We start from the raw sequence: 27,431 nt of genomic DNA, 5'->3' as shown, positions 1-27,431 counted from the left end.
GACCCTCCCCGGCCGAGCCCTCGGACCCGGAGCCGCCCCGCCCGCCCAGCGCCCACCTGCGGGGCCGCAGCCGCCGCCCTCCCGCCAGACAGCGCAGGAAGTGCAGGAGGCGCCCCGGGCCGGACCGCGCGGCCGCAGGAGCGAGGCGACTGCAGGAGAGGAGGGGATCCGGCGCTGGAAGCTGCACCGTCCGCGCGCCGCCCCTCCGTCCCTCCGCCCTGCGGCGCAGGTGAGAGCCTGGGGGACAGGTGAGCCGGGAGACAGGTGAGCCGGGGCTCGGGGGAGCCGGGGGAGGGCGGTAAGCCCGGGGGAGGCGCCGGGAACCCGGGGGCGCCTCTCCTCCCCTCGCTTTTCCCGCAAGCCCCGCCCCGGGAGCCGCAACAACTTCGCGACCCTCCTGTGCCTCCGCCGGGGCGGGAGGGGCGGGGTTCGCGGGCTAAGCCGCCCCCAGGCAGCCCCCTGCTTGCCCCTGCACGCTCGCTCGCTGCCCGCTCTCGACCCCCAGTGGCCGCTTCCTCTTCCTAAAGGAAAACTTGCATGCAACCGGAACCTGGGTTCCGATTTGAGCGCGGAGGACGCTGGAAGCCCCAGAGAGTTTGAAAGAGTATGGGGTGGGGGGCAGAACAGAACGACCCTCCCGGGAGCTCTTTGGGGAATCTGACGCCCAAACCTGCTTTGGTCCCAAAAGTTCAGAAAAGCTCCAAGAAGGAAGAACCCAACACCCCAGACAAACCCAAACCACACGCCCCTCCCCCACCCCGTGGACTTGGTGGGCGGTGGCAGGGAGGGACCTGCTTTGTCTCCCCTGAGAAGGGAGGCAGGGAGGGGGAGGGGGGCGTCCCACCTACCAGGGAGCCGTGGCGGCTTGTCTTGCCTGCTCAGCCTCTCTCTGCGTCTGTGAAATGGGAACAGGCTCCCTTTTGAGATTTGAGTAGGTGGGGGGACCCAGGGAGTGGCAGTGATGGCAGGTCTTGGTGGCCTCTGCATCTGACCTGAATTGAGGCCTGAATCTTCTCTGTGTCCTTGAGGGGAACAGTGTGTGTACCACCTAACATGGGGGCCTAGGGGGTGCATGTGGGCCTGGCTTGGACCAGCAACAGGGTCCAGGTGCTGTGCATGGCTGCAGGCCCTGACATCTCCATGGCATAGTTCCCAGGTGTGCCCATCACATCCTGGCTCTTTGTGAACTTAACAGCTCTTGGGTCCTCAGTCTCCTTATCTGTAAAATGGGACTAGTAGGAGTGTTGAGGAGTTAGAAGATGTTGACCCACAAGTGTGCCAGGCAGATGTGGTCCCTGCTATGCGATGCCCACAGCCAGCAGAGGGGAACAGGGTGAAAGGTACTGTCCAGAGCAGGAGCTGTGGGCTGAAGGTGGGCACTCCCCACCCACCCAGTCCTGCTGGAAGGGAGGTGTCTTGGGGGCTTCCTAGAAGAAGTAAGTCACCTGTACCAAAGTCACCTGGAGGGTGGGATGGGCCCTCCCCACTCCCCCAACCTGGACACTGGGGAGAAACCCTTGCTGGGGGTGCCTCCCTGAGGGCACTGGCTCTCCAGGGGCCGTCTCTCACCCATAGGACCACCCTATGTGGGAAGCACTTTCCACCTACACATGAGGAAACCGAGGCACAGAAGTGAAGCAGTGAGAAGCGGCATGCCAGGGTCCCCACAGCTCACATGTGGAGCGCGGGTCCCCATCCTGAGGATGGCTATCTGTGTTCACGTTGTGATCCAGGTGCAGGCGCTCCCCGTGAGTTTGGGTCTGAATTTTAGTTTTGGTTTCCGGATGGATCTGGGCTGCTCCTGTCCTTAGCGCAGGGGACCGTCTGTCTGGAGCAGTGTCCTTATTTCTAGTGACTCCCTGGCCGAGGCCAGAAGCCCCACTGCCCCCCCCGTCCCTGTTTGGGGACAGCCATCCAGGTCAGGACAGGGCCTGGCCAGCAGTCCCACCCAGGCAGGCCACGTTCCCTCTGCACCTGGTTGGGTGGCAGGGGACCCATCCCCCGCATAGGCACCTGTCAGAGGCAGGCTGTGATTCCCACCCTTTGGGGGAACCCCGTGAGTGGCAACAGAGCCAGGGACAGTGCCTGGGTTTATGGGACGTCTCATTCAGAGCCGGAGCTGGGGAGTGACTGGAATGCGCTTTGGGCTGAGCTGGCTACGTCCAGGTGGGAGGGCCAAATGCACTTCCCCGTCCCCACCATGCAGGGTGGCTCTCTGCTTAGCTGCCCAGGGTTTCCCCACCGCAGCCCTAGGGGCCTTGATCCAGATAACAGGTCTCCAGCAGCCTTGCCGACCAGTAGCCAGGACTCCTGACTACCAGCAGTGTCTCCAGACGTTGCCAAATGTGCCCTGGGGGGCAAAACTGCCCCAGTGCAGGCCGCAGAGCTGAACCTCTGGCCACCTTGCAAACGGAGCTGGCTGATGTGTGCTGCATGATTTACAAAACCAAGTCCTCCCCCCAGATTATGTGACTGAGTCAAGTTTGGCTGGGCAGAATTACCGGAGTACAAGGGCATCATTGTGGCTTGAGTTTGCATGCACTGAGGTTGGATGGACAGGTGCTAGAGAGGCCACGCCGCACTGGGCCGAGTGGGGTTAGCCAGACCTAGAGGCCAGGGTAGGAGGGACAGAAATGCCCGAGGGTGGGACCACATGAAGCTGGAGGCCCGTGCAGCGTCCTAACTGGAGGGGCAGCAAACTTGGGCAATTAGGTCCTGGTGGCCATGAAAGCAGCTGTGCTCAGAGCCCCAGGCCTCAGCTGGGACACTGTACTGCTGTGGGGATGTAGGAGGGATGGGGCTGGCACCCACTAGAGTCACTAGAAGCCCATCTCTCCAGAAGAATGAGGGGGCAGGAGGGCGGGACTGCAGAGTGGCCCACCCGACCAAGGCTGGGTCTGAGATCCGGCAGATCAGCCAAGGCCAAGTGCAGACAGGAACGGACAGGCTGGGCAGGGGCCCCTGAGACTGGCCAGAGACCACGGATTCCACCTACTCACCTCTGCTACACGCCTCCTCCTGCACAAGTCCCTCGTGCCCTGTAACTATATGCGTCAGGGATACCAGGGTGGGGTATTCAGTGGTAAAGGGAAAAGAGACAGCTCTGGGTCCCAGGGCTCAGCCATGGGAGGTCCTTTCCAGCCCACCCTGAGCAGAAGCAGCAGGAAGTCGCCCAAAAAGTGGCACAGACAGGCCTGGAACCTCTGTGGGCTGCCCTGGCCCAGCCTCTGCTCACTTTGAGCAAAGTCCCCTTGCAAGTTGGTTCTTGGCACGGAACACCAGGGCCTCTCTGGGAAGACACAGAATCAAGGTAAGGAGACCAGGGCAGAGCACGTGCCGAGGCAGGCATTTGCTTTTTAGTGCCGGAACTGAGCCCGACTGTTTGTGGGGACACGAACAGGAAACTGTCCCTGCCCTGCAAGGGCTCACACACATGGGGAGACAGGAAAGACAGACAGACAGCCTGCGGCTCCCTCTGCCCTGTGCATGCTTGAAGGAGCTTTCCTGGCAGCCCCCACTCAGCAAGTCAGGGCTGCCTTTACTGGGGAGCGGGTCTGCCACTGGCCCACGAGGCTGCTGCAGGGAATCTGACCGACCTCTGTGGCACTGTGGCCCGGACAGCATGGCCAGCTGCTGAAAGGAGTCTGAGCTCTCAGCCCCTCCCCTTCACTGGCTCCAGGCACCAGGAGCAGACCAGCATCTCAGTGAGGAGATGGAGAGAGACCACTGCAGAAACCAGCCGTCATTCAGGAGAGACTTCAGGATACGGACCTGGCGTGGGGCTGGGGGTCCCAGAGGGCCCTCCCAGTGAGACACCTGTGCTCAGGGCGTGTGCACCTGGGCCTCCCACCAGCATAAGGCCTCTCTCCTCAATAGAAGCAGAAGCAAATCAACCACCAGCAGCAGATGTTTGAGGAAAGCCCTGTGCCTGAGAGACAGAGGCCAGCAGAGGAAAGCCCTGTGCCTGAGAGACAGAGGCCAGCAGAGGCGGAGACGGGAGGAAGTGTGGGGTGGGGGCACAGCTCCAGCAGCCCGTGACAGAAAGAAAGAAACTCCCTCCAAAGAAAACGTAATCCTTCCTCTCTAAGATAATAGAAGATGTTACACCCATAAAACAAGAGCAGGATGCCAGGAATGAAGAGCAGAGGGCTCTTTGACGATAATGAAAATGACAAGACCATGGGGCAGATAAGAAGATCAAGGCCGGGCGCGGTGGCTCAAGCCTGTAATCCCAGCACTTTGGGAGGCCGAGACGGGCGGATCACTAGGTCAGGAGATCGAGACCATCCTGGCGAACACGGTGAAACCCCGTCTCTACTAAAAATACAAAAAAAAAAATTTAGCCGGGCATGGTGGCAGCACCTGTGGTCCTCCCCTACTCGGGAGGCTGAGGCAGGAGAATGGTGTAAACCCGGGAGGCGGAGCTTGCAGTGAGCTGAGATCCGGCCACTGCACTCCAGCCCGGGCAACAGAGCCAGACTCCGTCTCAAAAAAAAAAAAAAAAAAAAAAGATCAAGTAGAGAAAACCTCACACAGAGAACAAAGTAGGGGAAGGAAGGTAAGGAATTAGGAGAAAATGCCAGAGCTTAATACTCATTAGTGGGTATTCCAAAAACAGAAAACAAAATGGAAGAAATAATATGAAAATCCGTACAGCCCTGAAGACAAGAGTGACCGCATGGGGGTTTCCACCCAGTGCCTGGCTCAGTGAACGAATGTGGACCCTACAGAGGCACATCAGCACGACAGCCAGAGCTTCCAGCCTCCAGCAGGTGCCCCAGACCCTCAGTGGAGCCAGGGAGAACCACACACCGGTCATGATACGAGGAAGAGATCGGGGCATTGGGGCCCTTCCCCAGCAACTCTGAAGATGAGAGAAGGGCCCTTCCCGACTCTGGGAGAAAAGCATCTACAGTGGGAACACTTGTCTCCTCGCCACCAGTCAGGGGAGAGGAAGAAACAAGACATTTTCAGGCGTCCAAAAGATGCCTCCCGTGTGGCTTCCGGGTTCAGTGCCTGGGGATGTGCTTCAGCACAGTGAGGGCCCGGAGCGGGTGAGAGGGGACTGGGGGCCAAGCCTCCAGCCCCAGAAGCGGCAGAGGAGGTCCTGGGATCCGCCCAGGGTGAGGCCCAGAGCACCAGGCCCTCTGGAGAGGAAGGATGGGGGTGTCTGGGAAAAACACAGAGCTGGCCTGCCAAGCGTATAGAATATATTCTCAAGAAGCACATGGCAGAGACACCGGAACACTCAGGGAAAATTTAACTGGGGAAAACCAGGCCGGTGGAATGAGAGAAAATCATGATTAACAAGAGGTGGGCAAGGCCTTACTCTGCCCCGGGGCTTAGCACCTTGTGCCGGCACAGACATCGTGTGATGGGGCCGGCTGTGATGGAGTGCTCGTCCAAGAGGCAAGGAGCGGGTAGGGATGCCCATAGGCGGGGGTCACTGAGAGCAGGCTGTGCCTTTTTCTGGGAAAAGCTGAGGAGCCCAGAGCGGTGGCCTCTGGGGATCCAGGCAGCGTGGAGGAGGGGACGCTGGGCTTTCATGCTAAGTCTTTGGTGCTCGTTGACTTTTGAAACGGTGTCTGTGTCTTCACAGTTCTTTAGAAAAACTGAAAAACAGAAGGCAACGGGTGTAGGTGCCTGCCAGGACCACAGCTCTGGGTTCCAGCACCCCTGTCCACACCCCTAGGGCTCTCTGTTAGACCTGTGGGTGTGGCTGCCTCACTGGGAGCGGAGGTCACACCCAGCAATGGCTCTGGCTCTGGCTCGCCTGACAGGTTCCCGTTTGGGCGCCTTCTGGCAGTGGAGCAGACTTTGCCCTCTCTTGGGACAGCCGCCGCCAGCCAGGGAATGCTGCTGGCCAGGGCCAGGACACTGTCTCAGAGGACGTGGTCAGGGACCGTCAGGCCTGGGCAGTCTGGCCCCATTAGGGAGGAGGAAGGCCTCTATGAGAGCCGGAGGCTGAGACAGTGCAGGCTGGGGCCTCTGTGTTTGGGGGCTGTGGGGTCTTGGGGACATTTGTTTGGTGGGAGACCGGGCACAGTGACGACGTGGGCATGTCAACCCACGTCAGATGCCCCCCAGGTAAAGAAATCACGTTTAGAATAAAAGGACTGCGGGACCGTAGGCCGCCTACACTGGCTGCCCGCTGGAGTGCGTTCTGCTTGGCGTGTAGACAGAAACCTAAAAGAAACACATTTCTCGGCCAGGCTTGGGTAAAACGCAGACACGTTACTGTGAGCGGGTGATCCTGGGATGGTGCAGACCAGCGCCGGGTCAGTGTCATGGACACCAGCCCCGGGGGAGGCCTGCTGTGTCTGCTGCTGTCCTCGGCTGGTGATTCGGAATGTCCTGAGGAATGTACCCTCCCAGCCAGCGTGGGGGCCGCCCCTCCCTAGGGCCTGGGAGGCTCAGCCGCACGTGCCTTCCTGGGATGGTTTTAGCAGAGAATGTGTGTCCTGGGAGAGTTTGGTGGCTCCTGGGGCTAAGCAGGGACAGAGCGGTGTCCCAGGTGCCCTGCGGGTGCTCCAAAAGTGTGAATTCAGGTCAGTTGTGTGGCTGACTGTAGGCAACCTCCCTGTAGGAGGTGACTTGGAGCAAGTGACCCAGCCTTGTTTTCCCATCAGAAAAATCAGTTTCCACCCCGGAGAGACTCCGGTCATTTTCATGCGTGTGACGTTCTGGGTGTATAGGAGGCATACTGAGTGGTGGCTCTTACTGTTTTTGTATTTATGTTTTAAAAGGGAAAGAATGAAAGCAGTGAGTTTTCTCCATGTTGTTGCCTTTGAACCTACAAAGCTCCCTGAGCATAGGGAACGTGAGCTTGTCTTTGATTCAGCAAGGCTTGGTCACCACAACGTGGATGTAGGCCTCACACCGGCCAGGCCTGTTACACACTTTGCACGCTTTACACTTACTGCAGTACCTTCAGGAGGTGGGCCTTGCTCTTATCGTGCCCATTTTACAGATTTTGAAACTGAGGCACAGAGAGGCAGCATCACTTGACCACGTGCCTCGGTCAGGGCTGCCCCCTGACACGTGTGGGGAGCCCCTGAGCAGCAGAGGGGAAAGCTAGGAGGCCTGGGAGACCAGACCCTCAGAACCCATTGCTCAGTGGCCTGAGGGTTGCAAGCAGCCTGGGGCGTGAAAGCTTGCTGTGGGCCTGACCGCTGTGGCAAGCAATGTGCTGTCACTCAGGAGGTGATGTGTAGCCACAAAAGCCCCGCGAAGTGCCTGGAAACAGACCTCCAGGCCCGGCTCCTGCAGGCCGTGTCGGCTGGGGGCTCTGCACATCTCGGTCACACGGGGTCCAGGCCACTGGGGCTCTGCCTAGCCACGTGAGCTCATAGTCATGGCACCCAGGGAAGGTGCAGAGGCAGGTCGAGAGCTGGCTCTCCACATTCCTACCTGGCGGGGACACATGTCCCAAAGTCAGTCACAGGACTGTGCCATTCCCAAGGGGCAGTAGGGCAGCCCTGCCTTGGGTCTGGAAGGAGGAAGGTGAGAAACAGGAAACAGCAGTGTCGGGGCAGGGCTGCCAGCCCTGGACCATGAAGGGAACAGTGGGGTACAGATGGGCTGGGGGGGCACGTGCTGCCAGGAGGGACGGGCAGGAGGGTGGTGGGGGTGGGACAGCCCACGGGGTGTGGCAGTCGGGCTACAACGATGTCTGTAGGTCAGCTCCCGCCCTGCACTGGGTGGTGTACGTGGGACTCTGGGCTGCCACCCCTGCCGCCACCATACCTGCCCAGTGGCCAGGTGTCATACCAGACTCTCAGGCTGGTGCCTGGTGGGACTCCCTGAAACCAGAATTGTCAGCTTTATGCCCAGTTCAGAAACGTGGAAAAATGCCAGCGTGTTGCCTGGTGTGTGGAAATGTTCCATGGACAGTCCGCCACAGTCATGTCCCTGCGTGGCTGAGAGAGGGGAATCACACAGGCCTGGGCTCGGGCGGGGAGCATGTGGGCAAATGTGTCTGACCCCCACCAGCAGAGCCTGGCTCGGGCGTCTGGAAGGCCCCAGTGAGGCAGAGGCTGTGGTCACTGCCACTGTGGCTGATGCTGACCTCAGGAAGCCCCCAGCGCAGCACCAGCACCCTCGTGTTCACCACAAGGAAGTGGTTCCAGGAGGCTGCCTGGCTGCCAGGTGTGAGCCAGGAGTCCAGGCCAGGTCTGCAGGGTTCCAGGGCCCTGCACCTGAGCTGCCCCACCTGCCTCCCGGCTCAGGAATGTGTCCTCAGCGCGTGCTGCCCGTCAGAGGAAGCAGTGTGGCCTCCCAGCCTCTGAGGTCCAGCCTCCCCCCATAAGCTGTGCCCACCTGGTCCCTTGGAGCTCGGAAAACCAGTGCCTGCCTAATCCCGTCCTGTGCCCAGCCTCCGGCGTCAGACGTGGCTGGCTCCCGGTGGTTAGGGCTGGCTGTGCCGCTGACCCACTCTGCTCCTGGCTGCGTTGCTGTGCTTGCACGCTGTGTCCTGGGAGCTGTACTGGGGCCCCGGCCAGGCATACGCGAAAGAGCAGCGGGGTGGACACCTGAGGGGGCAGGGGAGAGCAACCTCACGACACCCTCACTTCTGCCATTTCCCCAGGACCCCACAGCCACCCAGCATGTCCCAGCGGCACTCAGACAGCTCCTTGGAGGAGAAGCTTCTGGAATACCGCTTCCACTCGGAGCTCCGGCTGGATACCAGTGGGAACCCAGCCTCTGGGCTCCCGATGGTCCGTGGCTCCCTGCGTGTTAGGGACAATGCCGTCTTCCAGCCCGAGGTCCCGGCACCCCCACAGCCTCGGTCCCCAGGGCACGAGGAGCCGCGGCCCATCGTCCTGAGCACAGAGAGCCCGGCGGCCCTCAAGCTGGGCACCCAGCAGCTGATCCCCAAGAGCCTGGCCGTGGCCAGCAAGGCGAAGACCCCAGCCCGCCACCAGAGCTTCGGGGCGGCTGTACTTAGCAGGGAGGCCGCCCGGCGGGACCCTAAGCTCCTCCCAGCCCCCAGCTTCTCCCTGGACGACATGGACATGGACAAGGACCCCGGGGGCATGCTGAGGCGGAACCTGCGGAACCAATCCTACCGGGCGGCCATGAAGGGCCTGGGGAAGCCAGGTGGCCAGGGGGACGCCATCCCGCTAAGCCCTAAGCTCCAGGCTCTGGCCGAGGAACCCAGCCAGCCTCACACTCGGAACCCAGCCAAAAACAAGGTAGGGGCCTGCCCGCGTGGACCGCGGGGAGGGTGCTGCTAGGCAGAGGGGTGGCCTGGCCGTCTCCACCACTGTCATCTTCTGCATCGTGGCAGCTGCCGTTAGTAAGCACCTGCTGCATGAGGACTCTCAACTGGTTTATTCCAGTTCAGCCCAATCTGTGAGTGTGAAGATCCCACCTTACAGACGAGGCAGCAGAGGCTCAGAAAGGTCGAGGGTTCTACCCAGGCCCCAGACTCTGGTGTCCCCGCTCCCAGCCTTGCTGGAGGGCAGATCCCTGGAAGGGCCCAGTCCCTGTTTCCAAGCCCCAGACAGGAGCCAGCCTGCCTGGATGACAGGGTTCAGGGTGACCTTGCTGCAGTGACTGGCCTGGGCTCCATCTGCCCCCGCAGCTCCGGACAGGGACTCAGGCGGGGCAGCTGTGCAGCGGCCTCGGGCTCAGGAGAAGTATGCACGCTCCCGCTGTACAGAGCCTGCTTCCCTGCCTGCTGGCGGTGGCTCTAGGTCTGGGGCATGGTGGCGGCAGACCCTTCGCTGGGCAGGGTGTAGCCTGGCTGCATGTGTCACTAGGGCCCAGGGGACAGAGCGTCCTGCTGGGGTTCCTGGGCCCAGTGTCCCTCATCCTCAGAGTCACCATCCATTGAGGCTGGGGGTCAGGCCTTCATTTCAGGCAGCCCTGGAGCTGGGAGCTGTGTTCAGGGAGAGTGGCATGGCACCTGGACACCCCCCCGGCCAAGACTGGGACTCTGGCCACCCTGCTTGGTCTTTTTTTTTTTTTTTTGAGACGGAGTGTTGCTCTGTCGCCCGGGCTGGAATGCAGTGGCCAGATCTCAGCTCACTGCAAGCTCCGCCTCCCGGGTTTACACCGTTCTCCTGCCTCAGCCTCCCGAGTAGCTGGGACTACAGGCGCCCGCCACCTCACCCGGCTAGTCTTTTGTATTTTTAGTAGAGACAGGGTTTCACCATGTTAGCCAGGATGGTCTCGATCTCCTGACCTCGTGATCCACCCGTCTCGGCCTCCCAAAGTGCTGGGATTACAGGCTTGAGCCACCGCGCCCGGCCCTTGCTTGGTCTCTTTAGCTGGTGGGTCTGGGCTCAGGCAGGGCTGGGGTAGGGGAGGCGAGCTGCTCTGGAACCACCCATCAGGAGGCCCTGGCAGCGCTGAGCACCCTCAGGAATGCAGAGCAGGTACAGGGCTGGTCCCAGGGCCACCCTTCTTGTTGGGTGCCTCGCTCAGACGTGTTGGAAAACAGGCCCTAAGCATATGGGCTGCCTCAGTGAAGGACGAGGGCGGGGGCAGGTGCCGTGTGACCCAGGTGAGTTCCTGAACCTTCCTGAGCCTTGGCTTCCCCATGTGGAAGCAAAGATCATAGCCGTCCTCTGGGCGTCCTCTGGACAGTGTCCACAGAAGGCACGTGCCAGAGTGTCTTCTTCACTGGTTGCCGTCACTGCTGCCTCCTCAGCCCCGGCTCCTGCCCAGACTGTGAGTGGCAGTGCCAGCCTCAGGGGATGCCAAGACCACCTGTCAGAATGTCCCATTGGCGTCCACTGGAGGCCGATGGTGGCTGAGGTGGGGCCCCCCATGTCTCCAGCACCAGTCACCATCCTCAGTCACGGCTCTCTCCTGCTGTGCCTACCTGAGACGCCCAGGACTCAGAAATGCCTCGGCACCTCTGCCACAGGCGCCTGCACCCCAGGGGTTGGAAGGGCCCCAGCACTCTCTGCACCCACAAGGAGTAGGCCCACGGGGCTCATTCTTTCATTGACTGTTGATTTCATGCAGTCAGCAGACACTTCCTGGGCACCTGCCACATGCTTGGTGCTGGGGTTCCAAAGTGAGCCCAGGGGCATGGGCCTGGTCCTCAGAGGGCCACCAGGGCAGGGAGAATGCCGAGGGCTGGGCTGAGGGCAGCTTGGGGTTGCTGGGAGCACAGAGGAGGGGGCTCCCCGTGGCCTTGGGTCAGGGTAGGGTCCCGGAGGAAGGAGGGTTAGGGTAGAGGCAAACAGGAGGAGAGGACGGGGTCGAGGGGTGGGGGAGGCAACAGTTCCAGCCAGACCTGGAGGTCAAAAGGGGGCTAGGGGGAGCCCTTGAGGTGGGGTGCGGGGCATGGGGCTGAGGGTGCCAGGCCAGGTGCAGCTGGGAGCGCCACACGCTCCCAACCAGTAAGGGGAGTTTACAGGCCCCAACTCATTCCGAGAAATCAGCCCCTTTCCTTCCGGGAATCGGCACACCTGTGGCGTCGGCAAAGTGTGGTGTCCCAGCCAAGGAGGGTGGGCTCCGAGCCGGGCACCTGAGCCTGGGGGCTTCCCAGGAGCCCAGTCCCTCCCATCGCTTCTGCCTTCCCGGCCTCCTGCTGGGGCCCCCAGGCCCATGCTTGGGGCTAGACACTGACTGACCAGTCCCTGCTCACCTGCCCCACCAGGTCCTGGTCCCCAGGGGCCTGTGTCCTGCCCCACTGTCCCTTCACAGCCCTCTCCCCACCGTAACTGCCCTGCCACCAGCTTCCCTCCAGTCCTGCTCGAAACTCTCCTGAGCATCCCTTCGAGATGAGTTCAACCCTTCCTGCTCCTCCAAGCAGCCCTCCTGGACCTGACAACCCTCAGTCACCTGTCCTGCCTGCTCTGAGCCCTCCTCCCACCTGTCCTGGCCTCTGCTTGGCAGCCCTGAGGCCCTTTGGAGCTGACATCTCTTGGGCACAGCTTCGCGTGTGGAGCCGTGAGGTCTCTGGGGTCCCGAGGCAGAATCGCTGTGGGCCACACCCGCCTCGGCTGACAGCTGCGCTTTTTGTGTCTCTTTTGTGCAGAAGACGCTGGGGCGGAAACGTGGGCACAAGGGCTCCTTCAAGGACGGTGAGTGTGGCTTTGGGAGGCACCGCGGGCTGGGCTGGGCTGGGTTCCAGTTGAAGCTGGACTCACTGGGGCACCCTGGGGTTCGGGTGGGCCTTGGTTTGGTGTCTCAGGGTCACCAAAGCTGTTTGATGGGATCCTTCCAGAGGCTGAGGTCCTGAGGTCCCAGTGGCTGGTCTCACCGTGTAGCCCTGTTGAGTCTAGAAAGGTCTAGAAAGTTCACTTGGACTCTATTCTGTGTGTTCTGAAGAGCAGGGCACAGACAGAGCCCCCAGTCTTGCCCTGAACACCCCATATGTGTACTGGGCCCAGCCTACAGTGGCCGTGTTGGGGTACCGAGGCCAGATCAGAGGGTGCCGGCCCCACGCCACGGGCTCTGCCCGGACTCTTCAAGGCTGAAGGGCAGCCATGTGTTGGGGCCTCCAGCAGGGGTGGCAGTGGTGCACACTCAGCCTGCTAGGGGGAGATGAGAACATCCCACGGGGAGGTTGACATAGGGAGGTGCCTGCTACCTGGATCAAAGTGCACAGGGGTGTAGAGATCGGAGGCAGTGAGGCCTGGGGAGGGCTAAGGCCTCAAGTGCCCAGCTCCAGACCTGAGGCCCCAAGACACAGTGGCGCCCTCCATCCCCCAGAAGCTTTGTGGATAGGGACGGGCCCAGGAGGGGGTACCCAGGCCTCCTCTACAGAAATCTCTGGGAAGTGTCCCCAGGAGGCAGCAGCAATGCCCCGTGTCTCAGGGTAAGGCTGGTTGGGGGCTGCTGTGAGGGTTTGGAGGTGCCCTGAGCCGGGACCAGCCCATTTCAGGTGGGGCTTGTGGCATAGAAGAGGTCTTGGGACTGGCGCCCAGCCTGGGGCAGTCCCCTCCCAAAGCCTCCCTCTCCCATACAGCCGTGAGAGCCTGTGGGTGCTAGAGGACCCACCCGCGAGGGCCTGTGCTGCCTCGTGTCATCATGGGCTCTGAGATGCCCTTGGGAGGGCGCAGCCGGCAAGTTCCAGGGAGGCGCAGCCTTTTCCAATCCCCCAGGGCCACAGGTCACCCTCCTTCTCTCTCTAGACCCCCAGCTCTACCAGGAGATCCAGGAGCGGGGCCTGAACACCAGCCAGGAGTCTGATGATGACATCCTTGATGAGTCCTCCAGCCCCGAGGGAGCCCAGAAGATGGACACCACCATTGTGGTCAAGAGCTACCGGCCTGCCCAGATCACCTGGAGCCAGCTCCCGGAGGTAGCGCCGGAGGGTGGGTGAGGCTGCCCCACAGAGGCAGGCAGGCAGAAGCCACAGGGGTCCCCCCACTGTTCTTCCCTGAGCCCAGGTGGCTGGTCCCCAGCAGCAGCCCAGTCCTCCCAGGGAGGGTGGGCAGCCTTCCCAGAAGCCCCTCGGCTGTGGGTGGCGGACCTGGGAGTCTCCCTCCTGTGCCCTCAGAGTCGCCCTGCCCATGCAGGGCCCTGCCATTGTGCGTGCAAGGGCCGGCCCTGCTCAGACTGCCCTGCAGGGAGCTGCGGGCACCATGAGTCCCTTCCCAGGGCCCCCGCCCCAGGAGAGAGCTAAGGGGTCTTCGTAGGGAGACAGCTGGGACAGGAGGGGCCGGGACTTGGAGCTGAGGCCAGGGCCAAGCCACTCCTTCACTTTCCGTATCTGAAACGGGGGGCCCGTCTCTGCCCTACGGGGGTCTCAGTGGAGAGCGTGGCCTGGCAGTGGTCCCTGTGCTTGGGGGAGGTGACTGCTCCTACCCCAGGTGGACCAGCATGTGACCCGCGCCCTGAGGCCCGAGGGAGGGGACCATGTGGCCGTGGGCGTGGCGGGAAGCAGGGAGGGCGGGCCCCCACCTGTGGTACAATGGGGCTCCTTGTTTGCCATCCAGAGGGGCTGGTACTGCACCCGCCCACCACGCTTCATGGTGCTGCGTACCCCGGGACCCCGGCCAGGGCAGGCCCAGTGTGGGGTGAGGGCAGGCAGCGGGCAGCCTCCCCACAGATAGAAAGGTCTGGAAGTGCAGTCTTACTCCCCCGCTGGGAGCTGGGGGCATGTGGTCTCCCTCTGTCTGGGATAGTGTCCAGTACTGCACCCTGGTAACTGCCAGAGATTCCGACCCTGCATAGGAAGGAGGCACTGGCTTGGGGAATGGGGGACTCACCCATGGCCCAGGCGCTGTGGGAGGCCTTTCTGCCCGGCCCAGTGAGGAGCAGAGCACGAATCAGGGTGGCCTGAGTGCTGCAGAGGGGAGAGGGGACCCCCGGGCAGTGTAGCAGCCCCGCTGGTCCTGACGCGCTCCCCCAAGCGAGCCACGCTCCCGCCAAGGCGACCCGCCAGTTGTGGGCCCCAAGGAGGAGGAAGCCCGGCGGGCACAGCGTCACCCATACCTTCCAGGCAGGGCACTGACTCGCCTCGCCCAGGTGGGGTCTGAGTCACAGTCCTGCCCTCCACACTTCCTCCCTGGGTGGGCTCCACGCCTCTCCGTCTGCCAGGAAGGTCTTCGGGACAAGATCTCCCGTCCTCTGGCCTTTCCCTCTGGATGCCCCATGCTCTTTCTGGGCTGCTCTGCGGCTCTTTGGCTGGGCGGGGGTGGGGGCGGCTGCCCTGAGGAGGGTCCACAGAGAGGAAGATGACGGGGATAGACCCTGGGCAGGACAGGCCTACTCGAGGATCGGACCTCCCTGAGCCGTGTGGGGTGGCTGTGGGTGCTCTGCCCGGGCCCCGCCTCTGCTGGCCATGTTGGCCCTGGTCCATCAGGAGAGGAAAGAAGGGAGACTTTGGCCCAGGCTTCCAGGATGTGTGACCTGCAGCTCCTGGGCCTGTGTCCCCCCAGGTGGTGGAATTGGGCATCCTAGACCAGCTCTCCACTGAGGAGCGGAAGAGGCAGGAGGTAAAAGGGACCTGGGCTGGAGGGGAGGGACCTGGGCTGGAGGGGAGGGCCCTGGGCGGGAGGGCTGTCCCCCATGGCCTGGGCCATGCAACACCCAGGGAGGGGCAGCAGCCACAGTGGTGCCACCCGGCCATCCCTCTGTGGCCACCTCCAGCGCCAGGCCCCGTCACACTCACCAGCGCCTCACACAGGCCCGGGCTGTGCCTCCACCTGCACCAGGCCCTCACAGAGCCCCTTCGCGCCACCGGGTGAATCCTCGGAGTCCAGGGGCCGCCATCTCCCCCTTCTCTGACGAGGAGGTGGGGTCGCTGCCCAGCTTCATGCGGCTCATCAGGCACCCAGCCAGGGGCACCCAGGGACGTCAGGCTGGCGTCTTCAGGCTGGCCATCCTGATGGTCCCATCCAGGGGTCTGTCCGGGACTCCTGTCCCCACCGGCCCCTGCCACCCGGGGCATGTCCTCCTGTTCTGAGAATTGGCCACCGAGGCACGCCCGTGTCCAGCGTCACTGTGGGGCTCACCCAGGCCCCTCTCCGCAGGCCATGTTCGAGATCCTCACATCGGAGTTCTCCTACCAGCACAGCCTGAGCGTCCTGGTGGAGGAGTTCCTGCAGTCCAAGGAGCTACGGGCGACCGTGACGCAGATGGAGCACCACCACCTCTTCTCCAACATCCTGGATGTCCTGGGTGCCAGTCAGAGGTGAGGCCACGCCACAGCCTTTGCACAGGGTCCTCTGCCGGGAAGGTGCCTCTCCCCATGGGCACCGCACCGTCGGCAGCAGGCCCTGGGGAGCCTGAGCTGCGCCTTGATCGGGGATGGTTTAGGGCAGCTGCTGGCTCCCATGGAGTGTGATGACCTCTGATGGTCCTTGAGGCCACCAAGAGCTGGCCCCAGGGCCGGGCTGAGCACTGGGGCTGTAGCATCCAGGTTGTTCGTAAGATGTGGAGCACTTCCCAGGGGTCCAGCCCTGCCCCACTGCCAAGCACCATCCCACCAGGACGCCCAGCCACAGAGGGCTGTGTGACCCAGGCAGCGGTGGCCACAAGCTGCTCACCTGTAGGCAGGAAGCCTCTAGTTGCAGCTCTGGGTCATGTTCCACCCAAAGGTGTCTGGTGGCTGGACCTGAGCTCTGGTTGCAGGGCCTGGAGGTGGAGGAAAGGCCGGACATGCAGCTGCAGCCACGCACGGGGGTGTGCGTGGTCAGGGGTGTGTGTGAGTGGGCTGGCCCCGAGGCCTGGAGGGTGACTCGGGAGCATCCAGCACCCGGGTGTGTATGCATGGGTGTATGTGTGCGGTTGTGTGCATGGATGTATGTGTGTGGACAGGTGTGTGCACGGGCAGGGGTGTGTGCGTGGGCAGGTGTGTGTGTGCGTGGGTGTGCATGGTGTGTGCATGGGTGTGTCGGGGTAGGGGTGTGTATGCATGGTTGTGTGTGTGCGGTTGTGTGCATGGATGTATGTGTGTGGACAGGTGTGTGCACGGGCAGGGGTGTGTACGTGGGCAGGGGTGTACATGCGTGGGTGTGTGTGCATGTGTATGCATGGTCAGGGGTATGAGTGGATAGGGGTGTGTGTGCCTGGGCAGGGGTCTGTGTGCCTGGCCAGGGGTGTGTGTGCGTGGGCAGGGGCCTGTGTGCGTGGGCAGGGGTGTGTGTGGTCTCAACCCTGTGCTGCTCCCTATATACAGGTGGACTCTGGAGCATCATTCGGTCTCCTGAGCCTCAGCCTCGATGCTAACTTGAGGGGCGGTGCCTCTGGCCCCCTCATGGGCTTGGGTGGTGCTGGGAGATGATTAGGGGCCTGTAGTGCCTGGCACGGGGCTGCTCCAACAGTGGTGGCTGCTGGCGCATTCTTATATCAGCCACGCCCCTGGCGAGTCCCACCCATCTGCTGCCTGTGGGGTGCCCTTGCGGAGCTTTGGGGCCCTGAGGGTGGGCGGGGAGCCGCCTTGTCCCTGGAGACAGGGGCTTCCTGTAGAGCTCCAGGGACCAGCTATGGGAAACTCCCAAACTCTGACTCATCTGTGGGTTGGGGTTGGGGGAGGGGAAGGGGGAGGGGTCTGGGATAGCGGCTGCCCCTCCCCCAGCTCTGCCCCCAGCCATGCAGGCTCTGTGTCCTCCAGTCCCCTCTGCCTCAGGCAGCTGTGTGTTTGCCTCTGACCTCCTGGGGCTTTAGATTGCTGCCCCAGGGCGGGAAGCTTCAGCCTCCTCCCCCAGCTGGGTCCTGGACAGCTCCTGGCATTCACAGTGAACTCTCTGGGGAATCATCGCTATTTGGGGTCGGCGGCTGGTGGGCAGCTCTCCCGGACCTTTCTCAGAACCTGCAGTCTCCCATGTGAGCTGCTGACTGGCCTGGCCGGCCTCGGCACCCACACGTGTCATGGCCCTGCTCATCCAGCAGCCGAGGCCTCCCATGGCCTCCTGGGTCCTCATCCACGGGGACTGCAGCTTTCCTGGGGCTTCTCTAGGGCAAGCAGCTCTCAGGACGCTCTCCCTGCAGGAAGCATGGCTCCTGTGTGGGTGGCAGGCCCAGTCGGGCCCAGTGAGCAGGGGGAGGAGGGACTGCCGCCCACCTCCACGCTGGGCAAGGGAGTCCTCCGAAGGACAGAGCTCTTGGGGTGGGAGGACCTCCTGTGGCAGGGGCCTGGAGACATGGATGTGGTCTCAGGTTGGGTGCTCTGAGGGTCTGTGGGATGGACAAGGCTCCGGCCACCGCCTCACACACCAAGTGAACATCGTGGGTGGCTCTGGCTGCCCATGGCGGCAGAACCCCGGCAGCCCTGGCCTAGCTCTTACCGAGTGTTAACTCCCTTCGTCCTGATCACCCCGGGCCGAGGCGTGGGTCACGGAGGAGGTCAGAGTCTGCCAAGAGCCCACACCTGGCCCCCCTGGCCTTGACTGTTCACTCAGGACGGGGTGGGGGACCCAGTGAAAGTCAACCGACAGTTCGCGAACCCAGCTAGGAGCTCGACCAGCAGAGCTGCCTGGGATTGGGGACTCATCCTTGGAGGGGGTGGCCCCAGGCATCGCCCCTCTTTGTGACCCAGAGGCTGGGCTCTTGTGCCTGTCCCCTGAGTTTCCGTCCTTGAGTTTCTTCCCAGGGGCAGGCGGGTGCAGCAGTGGGGGCCCGGGCCTGTGTGGAGGCCCAGTCATTTTAGCTGGAAGGAACTTGAAGGGCAAAGGGCACCAACTGGACAGGGCACCAGGACAGGAGGTCCAAACGGGTCCACCTTTGGAGACAGCCCCTGGGGCTGCCCCTGGACAACAGAGGGACAGTGCCAGTGCATGGGATCGTGGCGGGGGGCTCTGTGACCACTTCCCACCTGCCCTCCCTGCTGTCCTGCATCCCAGGTCTGGGTCCTGCCCTGAGTGCTTGCTGCTTGCTGACTCTGGGAGCTGAGCTCAGCTCCTGCCACGTATATGTATGTGTGAGTGTGTGTGATATGCACGTCTGTGTGTGTGCACACATGGGGCCCGACCACCAGGCCCGTGGCACCCTCCTCACCCCTCCTTGCCTTCAGGTTCTTCGAGGACCTGGAGCAGCGGCACAAGGCCCAGGTACTGGTCGAGGACATCAGTGACATCCTGGAGGAGCACGCCGAGAAGCACTTCCACCCCTACATCGCCTACTGCTCCAACGAGGTCTACCAGCAGCGCACGCTGCAGAAGCTGACGTGAGTGGGTGGCCCTGAGGCCCAGAGGGTGGCTCAGGAGCGTCCTGCACCCTGGTCTCCCAAAGCACATTCCTGCTCCCAGCCCGGCTTCTGCAGGTGCTGCCTGATTTGGGTACAGGCCGGCCATGCAGAGCCTGGAAGGACAGCCTTGTCCTCTTGCAGAAGCAGCAACACCGCCTTCCGAGAGGTCCTGAGAGAGATTGAGAGGCGGCCAGCATGCGGGGGCCTGCCCGTGCTCTCCTTCCTGATCCTCCCCATGCAGCGGGTGACCCGGCTGCCCCTCCTGACGGATGTGAGTCCACGGCCCGGGGCTGGGGCTGGGGCTGGGCACACTGTCCTGGGGTCCCACTGCCGGATCTCCCCCTTGATTACCCTTTTGTGACCTTCTCCTCCAGGCTTGGCCTATGATATTCTAATAGTTATGATCCTAAGATGGCTTTAATAACCAGGATAACTTTGTGGTCGCCGCCACCCACAGACCTCACTGTGCCGGGAGCTGTTCCAGCCCTTGGCGAATTTGTGTTCACTTACTCAATGGTTCATGAGGTTTAGGCACACTGACGATCTGGAACTGGCATCACCCAGAGCCCTGCTGAGCCTCCTCCCAGCCCCCGCCCCACCAGTCCTCCTAGACGTGGTAGCCCTGTCCCCAGCACCTTCTCTCCCCGTTCTGTGGATGCAGAGAGGGGCTCAGAGGGGCTCAGCAGCGTGGGCTGTGTGTGTGGGATGCCACAGGGCAGAGGACGCATGACGGTAAAAGGTGTACACACAGACGCACACATGTATATACAGTGCACATGTACTCATGTATATGGGTGCCCATGTGTACACAATGCATGTGTATCAATGCACACCAATACACACATGCCTGCACACATGTGCACACACTGCATTGCACATATACATGCATGCACATGTGCGCACAGTGCACACACACGTTTGCATACATGCACACACAGGCACTACACACACATGCACCCAGTGCACACATACACATGTGGATGCATACACATGCAGGCACACATGCACGCACACAGTACACAGGCATAGTCACACGTGTGCGTGCTGCCCGTACACACAGCCCCACACATGGCAGGACTGAGCTAAGCTCCCTGAGGCTACACATGGCAGGACTGCCCAAGCCAAACAGAACCTCAAATTCCTGGGGGCCCCAGGGATGTGCAGAAATGGGGCTGCCAGGGGGCCTCCACTGACGATTCCCCAGGTTGGATGGAGAGGATGGAGATGGCCAAGAACGGGAAGGGAAGGTTCCAGGCAGGGGTGCTAGCTCCTGTTCCCACTCAACCTGGCCTGAGGACCTGGCAGAGCTCCAGGTGGTGCAGAGGCCGTTCAGGGGCTGGTGGTGGGGCCCTGCAGGAGCCCTCTGGGGGCAGCTCTTGACCACCCTGCAGCCCCACCCAGGGTCTGGTGATGGTGGGAGCCTCTACACCTGGGATGCCAGAGGGGACTTTGTGTCCCGTGTCTTTTGTTCATCCAGACGCTCTGCCTCAAGACCCAGGGCCACTCCGAGAGGTACAAGGCCGCCAGCCGCGCACTGAAGGCTATCAGCAAGGTAAGATGGGGCCTGGCCCCAGTCCTGCCCAAGTCCTGTACCCTGACCCTGTCCCCACCCCACCCTACCTGGTGGCATAGGGCTGGCTCCCCCTACCTTCCAGGGCAGCGAGGGTTCTCAGATTATCCATCCCAAGCCTTTCACAGCGCTGACAAGGAAACTGAGGCCCAGAGGTTCTCAGATTATCCATCCCAAGCCTTTCACAGCGCTGACAGGGAAACTGAGGCCCGGAAGTTCTCAGATTATCCATCCCAAGCCTTTCACAGTGCTGACAAGGAAACTGAGGCCCAGAGGTTCTCAGATTATCCATCCCAAGCCTTTCACGGTGCTGACAGGGAAACTGAGGCCTGGAAGTTCTCAGATTATCCATCCCAAGCCTTTCACAGCACTGACAAGGAAACTGAGGCCCAGAGCCAGTGGAACTCTTGCACAGTTGATGAGCCTATGGCACAGCTGGTCCAGGGCAGGCACTGTGGGCAGCCAGGGGCTGGCTGGGCAGGAGTCCTGGGCACACTGTGGAACGTGTGGGCAGTGCCAGGGCCCTGCAGCACCAGCCCCTCACACGGGGACCATGCCCTGCAGCTGGTGAGGCAGTGCAACGAGGGGGCCCACAGGATGGAGCGCATGGAGCAGATGTACACGTTGCACACGCAGCTGGACTTCAGCAAGGTCAAGGTAGGTGGCCCCGGACATCAGGCAACTCAGGCCACTTCCCACTCGGCCCGCCCTGCTGGCCTGCGTGTGAGGTCACACCCCTGAGCCTGAGGGCTGGAGAGTGGGTGCCTGCCCTCATGAGGCCTGGGGGCTGGGCCTCCTAGGGCTGGTGCCTTTGGTCTCTCCAGGCCTCAGTCTCCCCATCTGGGAGTGTCCCTTGTGTCCCCTCCCCTACTCCCACTGGGTGGGCCTCTGTGGCCCTTGCTCCATCCCCAGGACTGCACGGGCAAAGGGCAGACCCCAGGCCCTGAGTGACCAAGCGGAGGGGGCAACAGGAGTGGCCCTGTCAGTACGCTTGACCGGGGCCAGGGCTCCTTGCTGGCCCCTCAGGGGCTGGGCAGGGCCTGAGGACAGAGGGGAGGGGACAGGGTGATTTCAGGGCCGGCCCAGATCTCATGTTTCCCAGTGAGGCCCGGATTCTGGGTAGGGTGAAATATTTCCAGCCCAGGTCCCAACAGCCCTAGTCCCTGTCACAAATGGACGGGGCTCGGACCTCTCCCTCCAGAGCCCACCACCCACAATCCCACACACTGGTCCCGTCCTCTGTTGTCCCAGGACAGCCCAGGGCCCCTCCCACAAGGCGGGCCCAGGTGGGTCTCCTGTCCTGGTGCTCCCTCCAGTGGGTGCCCTTCAGGGGGGAGCAAGGAGTGGGTGACAGGCTACAGGCCACCCTCGCTCAGGGCCATGGACAACCGAGCAAGGGTACAGGGGTCCCAGCTCGGGGAGGGTGGGTCAGGGCCGGCTGCCTGGAGCGGGTGTTAGGGCGGTGACTTCGCGCCACTGTTGCCGAGCCCACACCCGTGCAGGCCTCACACTTGTCTCCCTGATCCTAGAACATCTGCCCCTGGCAGAGCAAGGACCCCCTCCCAGGCCTGGCTCACCCCTGAGTGGGGCTCTCACCCCCACGTGGTCTTGAAGTTGGTCTTGGAAACGGGTGTGGGGGTGGGGAGAGCAGGCTCATCCAGGAGGGAGGGTGGTGGCACAGGCCAGGAGTGGGAGGTGAGTCTATAGTGGGCACAGGTACGGTGGGCGGGCCCCACAGGGAGTAGGTGGGGAGGTGTCAACAGTGGCTGAGGAGCGGGGGCTGGTGGGTAGGCTCCTCATTCCCACGCTGCCCACGCCACCACCCTGTGCTGCCATCCCCACTGCGATGTCCACCCCCATCATCCCCACGCTGCCCATCCTGTCGCCCTCACACCGCCCACCCCCATCACCCCCGTGCCACCCACCCCCCTCGCCCCCCCACCACCACCCACTCCCATCGCCCCCGCGCCACCCACCCCCATCATCCCCACACTGCCCATCCTGTCGCCCTCACACCGCCCACCCCCACTGCCCCCCCATCGCCCCCACGCCGCCCACCCCCATCATCCCCACGCTGCCCGCCCACATGCCGCCTACCCCCATCGCCCCCGTGCCGCCCACCCCCCTTACCCCCAACCACCGCCCACCCCCATCGCCACCGTGCCGCCCACCCCCATCATCCCCACACTGCCCGCCCACCTGCCGCTCACCCCCATCGCCCCCGTGCCGCCCACCCCCCTTACCCCCCCACCACCGCCCACCCCCATCGCCCCCATGCTGCCCACCCCATCGCCCCTGTGCCATCCACCCCCATCACCCCTGTGCCGCCCACCCCATGCCCCGTGCTGCCACCCTCCACTGCGATGCCCACCCCCACACAGCCCACCCCCACTACCCCTGCACTGTTCACCCCCTGGCCTTTGCCATCTCTCTGCCCCCCACTGACTCCAGCAACTCAGCACCAGGCATGGGGGAGGGTATTCTGTGGCTCAGGAGCCAGGAAAGTCTCTAGACATGGAGCGTGGTCATCACGGAGGGGCCTGCCCCTGCCAACCCTCCCTCGGGGCTGAGCGGGCCCTTGTGCCCAGGAGGCCCAGCGTCTGCATAATCGCCATGGAGCCCTCCCACCACGGAGGAGTGAGGTGTGCATGGAGGCTTCCCCAGCACTGGCCTTTGGGTCCTGGCTTGGGTGAAATGTTCAGTGGTCACCCAGCCCTGGGCTGTCGGGCAGGATCTGGTCCAGGGCCTGTCGCACCTTGATTTGAGGCCTGGACACATTGTGCCGCTTTCCTCTATCCAACCCTTACTGGGGACAGTCCAGAGGCAGGGGTCAGTCCGACCCGGTGCTGTGTGTCCTTGACCCCCTGGGGACCTGCTCATCCTGGCTCTGTCCCCCTAGTCCCTCCCACTGATCTCCGCCTCCCGGTGGCTGCTGAAGCGTGGGGAGCTGTTCTTAGTGGAAGAAACTGGACTTTTTCGAAAAATCGCCAGCCGGCCAACGTGCTACCTGTTCCTGTTCAACGATGTCCTGGTTGTGACCAAGAAGAAGAGGTGGCACTAGGGCAGGAGGGTGTGGGGAGCCCCGCTCCGTGGACACTGGGCCGCTGGCCCTGGGGCAGGAGGTTGGGGGAGTTGGCCCTGGGCCCCTCTGACCTCAGAGCTGGGGCACGGCTTCCACTCGGGACATGCTCTGTGTGACACTCGGGGGCAGGTGATGCTCGCTGTGCAGCCTCTGGCCTCCTGCAGACTAGGGTCTGCCTGTGCCAGCCACGAGGAGGACTCGAAAGCTGTGGCCTCTGCTCTGTGGGATGGGGGAACTCTTGGAGCCTGTCCTCCGTGGCTGCCTCCCCACCACTGCAGGGGAGCCGGGTGGGACCTGGCCGGAAGCCCAGCAGGCACCGGGTAGGAGCTGGGTGGGACGGTCCCACCAACTGACTGTCCGTGTCCCCACAGCGAGGAGAGCTACGTGGTCCAGGACTACGCCCAGATGAACCACATCCAGGTGGAGAAGATAGAGCCGTCTGAGCTCCCTCTGCCCGGGGGCGGCAACCGCAGCTCCTCTGTGCCCCATGCCTTCCAAGTGACCCTGCTTCGCAACAGTGAGGGCCGCCAGGAGCAGCTCCTGCTCTCCTCAGACTCTGCGTAAGGGGCTCCCAGGAGGGTGGTTCCCAGGCCCCAGGCACATTAGCTCCACGGGGACCGGGTTGTCTGCCTGCCTCGCTCGCTGCTCCACGGCTGGCTCTGAACACCCACCGTGCACCTGGCCCTGCCGTAGGTGCCGAGGTAGAGCCGGGGACAGAACAGAAACGGCCTTGTCCTCGTGGCGTTTATGTTCCCGGGAGGGGACGCACCAACAGTTGGGCCACCAGGAGTGGGAACAAGAAAGGAAACAAGGTGGGGGGTGGGGTGCGGGGGGCGCCCTGTGGAAGGCTCAGCCCACGTGAGCAGAGGGAGGTGGGGCTGGAGGGTGGGATTGCTCAGCAGAGGTGGAGCCGTGCCAAGGCCCCGAGGCAGGAGAGCCCTGGGCCCTGAGGGCACAGCTGCAGGCAAACCGCAATGCTGCTGGGGTGCAGCGAGCCTGGCCAGTGGGGGCCAGTTTGGACAGCAGGGTGGTCCTGGCGCTTGAAATGGGAGTGGGCATATGATGGGGTCTCTGCAGGGCCCCTGTGGAAGGCAGGCACGCAGGTGCGCCAGTCTCCATATTCCCTCTCAGCTCCTCTTGACCGAGGACAGCTCTGGGCCCTATTTCCAAACAAGGATGCTGGGGCTGAGTCTGCCACAGCAAATGGAGGGGCAGGGAGCTAGGACCCAGTGCCAGGAAACGGGGTGGCCTTGGGTCCAGCAGGCTGGGGTCTGGGTGTGTGGCTGCTACCCAACTCTGTGAGCTGGGGCTGGGGTGACTTGGGGGCTAGCCTGCCTGGCACAGTCTGCCCAGCCACTCCTGCCCACCCCCACCACCCATCTTCTTGCCACGGACCCCCATGGGTGGCTGTCAGAAGTCAGGGAACATCAGAGGGGCGGGATCGGCCTCCAGGCCTGACTCGTGCTGTCTCTGGCCCCCAGGAGTGACCGGGCGCGGTGGATCGTGGCTCTCACACACAGCGAGAGACAGTGGCAGGGCCTCTCCAACAAAGGAGGTGAGTGCGGGCTGGGGGCCTGCGGGGCTGGCCCTCTGCCACGGCTGGGCACTTTGGCCCCCACTGTAGCCCAAGGGAGCCTGGCACCTGGCCTTGTGGTAGGGTCCAGCAGTCGGGAGGTGGGGTACCCCGGCCCCAGGGGTGTGTCTGCTGGAGGCCGTCGGGGAGTGGAGCCCGGCCCACGCCTCCTGATAGCCCTGTGATGGCCACTGCCCTACCCAGACCTGCCCCAGGTGGAGATCACCAAGGCCTTCTTTGCGAAGCAGGCAGACGAGGTCACACTGCAGCAGGCGGACGTGGTCCTGGTTCTGCAGCAGGAGGACGGTGAGTGTGGGCGTGTCGGGCACAGATGGGCAGGCACGGACAGGCGGGCGTGAGTCACCATCCAGCCTGGCCAGGCCCAGAGCATGCCGGGCTGCAAGCTGCCCATGCGCTTCCAGCCTGCCTCACCCTCCCTCAAGGGCTTCCTCAAAGGGAACACTCCCACATCCCCGAGCCCCAAAATCCATGAACCCAAAAGCGAGTTCATGGTCACTGTGTCCCATGTGGGGAGGAGGAGGTGTCTCTGCCCTCCCAGGGAATCCCCTCAGCCGGCCCAGCACCAGCCTGCAGGAGGGCAGGCAGGGCACCTCCTCATGCCGGGCAGAGCTGTGTGGGGTGTGCTCAGCCCAGCACCCTTCTCAGTGGCGAGCACCAGAGCAGGGGCCGGGTGCCTGGTGACCGTGAGCAAGGCCTCAGCAGCTGTCTGCTCTGAGGCAGGAGCGGGTGGTCGGTTCTAGGAGAAGCCTGGCCCTGGCGTGCTCATGCACAGCAGCTCAAAGGGGCCGGGGGACCCATGGCCTTCCTCTCACCTCCCTCCCACCCCATCCGTGTTCAGGGTGGCTCTACGGCGAGAGGCTCCGGGACGGAGAGACAGGCTGGTTCCCTGAGGACTTTGCCCGCTTCATCACCAGCCGTGTGGCCGTGGAGGGCAATGTCCGCAGGATGGAGCGTCTGCGGGTGGAGACAGACGTGTAGCCTTGGTGAGGCCAGCCGGCGGCAGCACAGCCTGTCCCCTGATCAGCAAGTGGCCGTGCCTGGCTACAGAGAGTGTGAGGGGCTTGTCTCAAGGACCCAGTATGGTTCCCTGGGGCTTCCCAAGACCCTGTGACTGTGGTGCCGGGCTCCGGACACTTCACAGAAGGAAGATCACATGTCCCTCGAGAGGCACCCCTAGTCAAGCTCAAGGGGGCCACGCCGTGTCCCAAGGAGCCCAGCCTAGTCCCATTGGCTGGCTGGGCCTCTCTCAGCTGCTGGGCCCCACCACCTCCCCGCTGCACCCACGGGGCAACTCCACCCAGACTGATGGGCACAGGGGCCACCATGAGCGATTACTGGGGACAATGTGAGGTCTCGTCCTATGCCCTTCCTACCCCCACGTGGGACAGGAAGGACCCTGAGTTCCCAGGAGTGCCCCACGTTCTGAGAGGGGGACTGGCTGGAGGGAGGGGACCCGGCAGGGAGATTTCGGTTTTGAGGTTTCTAAATACATTAAAGTTATTTCTTAAGAACCTGGATTTTCAGTGACTCTGAGCCCAGGCAAAGGCCGTGGCCACACATTTTCCAGGGACATACTCGGGATGCTGCAGCCCGGCACCGGGCCCCCTGGACATGGCCCCCCTGTGTTGGGTGCTGTGGGCCAGTACCGACCCCCTCATGCGTGGTTGCCCCGAGCTTGCCCCTGGTGTGGTCAGTCTGCCCACTGGCTGGAGCATTGGAACAGGGCCAGTGGCCCGATTGTGTGCTGAGAACCCAGGGGCAGCACAGCTGTGCCTTGCAGGGCTCAGGCTGGCCAGTGGTTTAGAGGACTCAGGGATTCAGTAGAACTTTTGGGGATCCCTCTGCAGTGTCCCCGGGGTTGGAGGCAGGCCCCAACCTTTCCTCCCAGCCATCTCGTCCTGGGACCTGCAGGCAGAAGAGGCAGTCTCCGAGCCAGTCGGCTGACCTGGGCTGGCACGGCAAGAGGAGGACTGGTTCTCTCTGTCCCAGGAAAGCCCCTGCCAGCCCTCCTGTGTCCCACGCCAATGCCCGTTGCCTTTGCGGGCTTGGGTAATGCTGTCCTTAGGGAGGGAGCACCCAGCATACACCTGAGAATCTGCCCTGATCCTCCTGGGTCTGGGGCCCTTGGCTTCTGCAGGAAAGTCAGGGGTTCATCTACCCCAGATGCCAACCAGAAATGGTGATGGGTGGCTGCCCTCCGTCCCTCCCAGGCCTGGGGCAGCTGCAGGACCTGGTGCATGAGAGGTGGGGTGGGCTGAGAGAACGAGCTCCTCCTAGCCCCGGCCTGCTGGACCAGGGCTCAGGGGAGGAGGCGAGGTCTGGAGGGCCATGCAGTGGGCAGAGGGCCAGCTCCTCTCCCGGTCACCTCCATGGCCTTGGGCAGCAGCAATGGCCCAGGCCAGGCTCAGAGCCCACGCAGGACTGTCCTGGGCAGGGCTTTGGTCATCGGCCACCTCGCAGGGTGGGGCACAGCCAGGGCTCTGGGAAAGAGGAGGAACCTGGGAGCAGAATCCCGAGATGGGGCCAGCCCCTCCACTCCCGACATGGCCATCTCCAGCCTCCACCATCCCGCCTGTGAACTGGTTAC

The 27,431-nt window shown here is 63.0% G+C and overlaps 1 protein-coding gene across 5 annotated transcripts; it reads left to right on the top strand.

Annotated features, from left to right (window-relative positions):
- On the top strand, window positions 1-26,355 carry ARHGEF16 (Rho guanine nucleotide exchange factor 16). 5 transcript variants are annotated; one of them, XM_074022558.1, is made up of 15 exons: window positions 1-229; window positions 8,588-9,194; window positions 11,999-12,044; window positions 13,098-13,267; window positions 14,850-14,906; window positions 15,483-15,604; window positions 18,425-18,577; window positions 18,740-18,869; window positions 20,076-20,150; window positions 20,733-20,825; window positions 23,068-23,219; window positions 23,622-23,810; window positions 24,732-24,805; window positions 25,028-25,129; window positions 25,683-26,355. In XM_074022558.1, the coding sequence occupies exons 2-15, from the start codon at window positions 8,607-8,609 to the stop codon at window positions 25,820-25,822; spliced, it is 2,091 nt and encodes a 696-aa protein (XP_073878659.1). In that variant the 5' UTR covers window positions 1-229; window positions 8,588-8,606; the 3' UTR covers window positions 25,823-26,355. The 5 variants fall into 5 exon arrangements, with proteins under 5 accessions (XP_073878659.1, XP_005545043.2, XP_065386965.1 ...); XM_005544986.4 differs by having other exon boundaries at window positions 15,444-15,604; XM_065530893.1 differs by having other exon boundaries at window positions 1-248.
- Window positions 26,356-27,431: the final 1,076 nt, after the last annotated feature.

Source organism: Macaca fascicularis, chromosome 1 (assembly GCF_037993035.2).
Source record: "Macaca fascicularis isolate 582-1 chromosome 1, T2T-MFA8v1.1".
NCBI lineage: Eukaryota > Metazoa > Chordata > Mammalia > Primates > Cercopithecidae > Macaca > Macaca fascicularis.
The sequence above is the reverse complement of the archived record's forward strand: the minus strand, read 5'-3'. Positions and strand labels throughout refer to the sequence as shown.

Coding starts and splice junctions, on each gene's coding strand:
- ARHGEF16 (XM_005544986.4), top strand. CDS start 8,607: ATGTCCCAGCGGCACTCAGACAGCTCCTTGGAGGAGAAGCTTCTGGAA. Junction 14,907..15,443: donor AGGAGCGGAAGAGGCAGGAG/GTAAAAGGGACC, acceptor CCCTCTCCGCAG/GCCATGTTCGAGATCCTCAC. Junction 20,826..23,067: donor TGGACTTCAGCAAGGTCAAG/GTAGGTGGCCCC, acceptor CTGTCCCCCTAG/TCCCTCCCACTGATCTCCGC.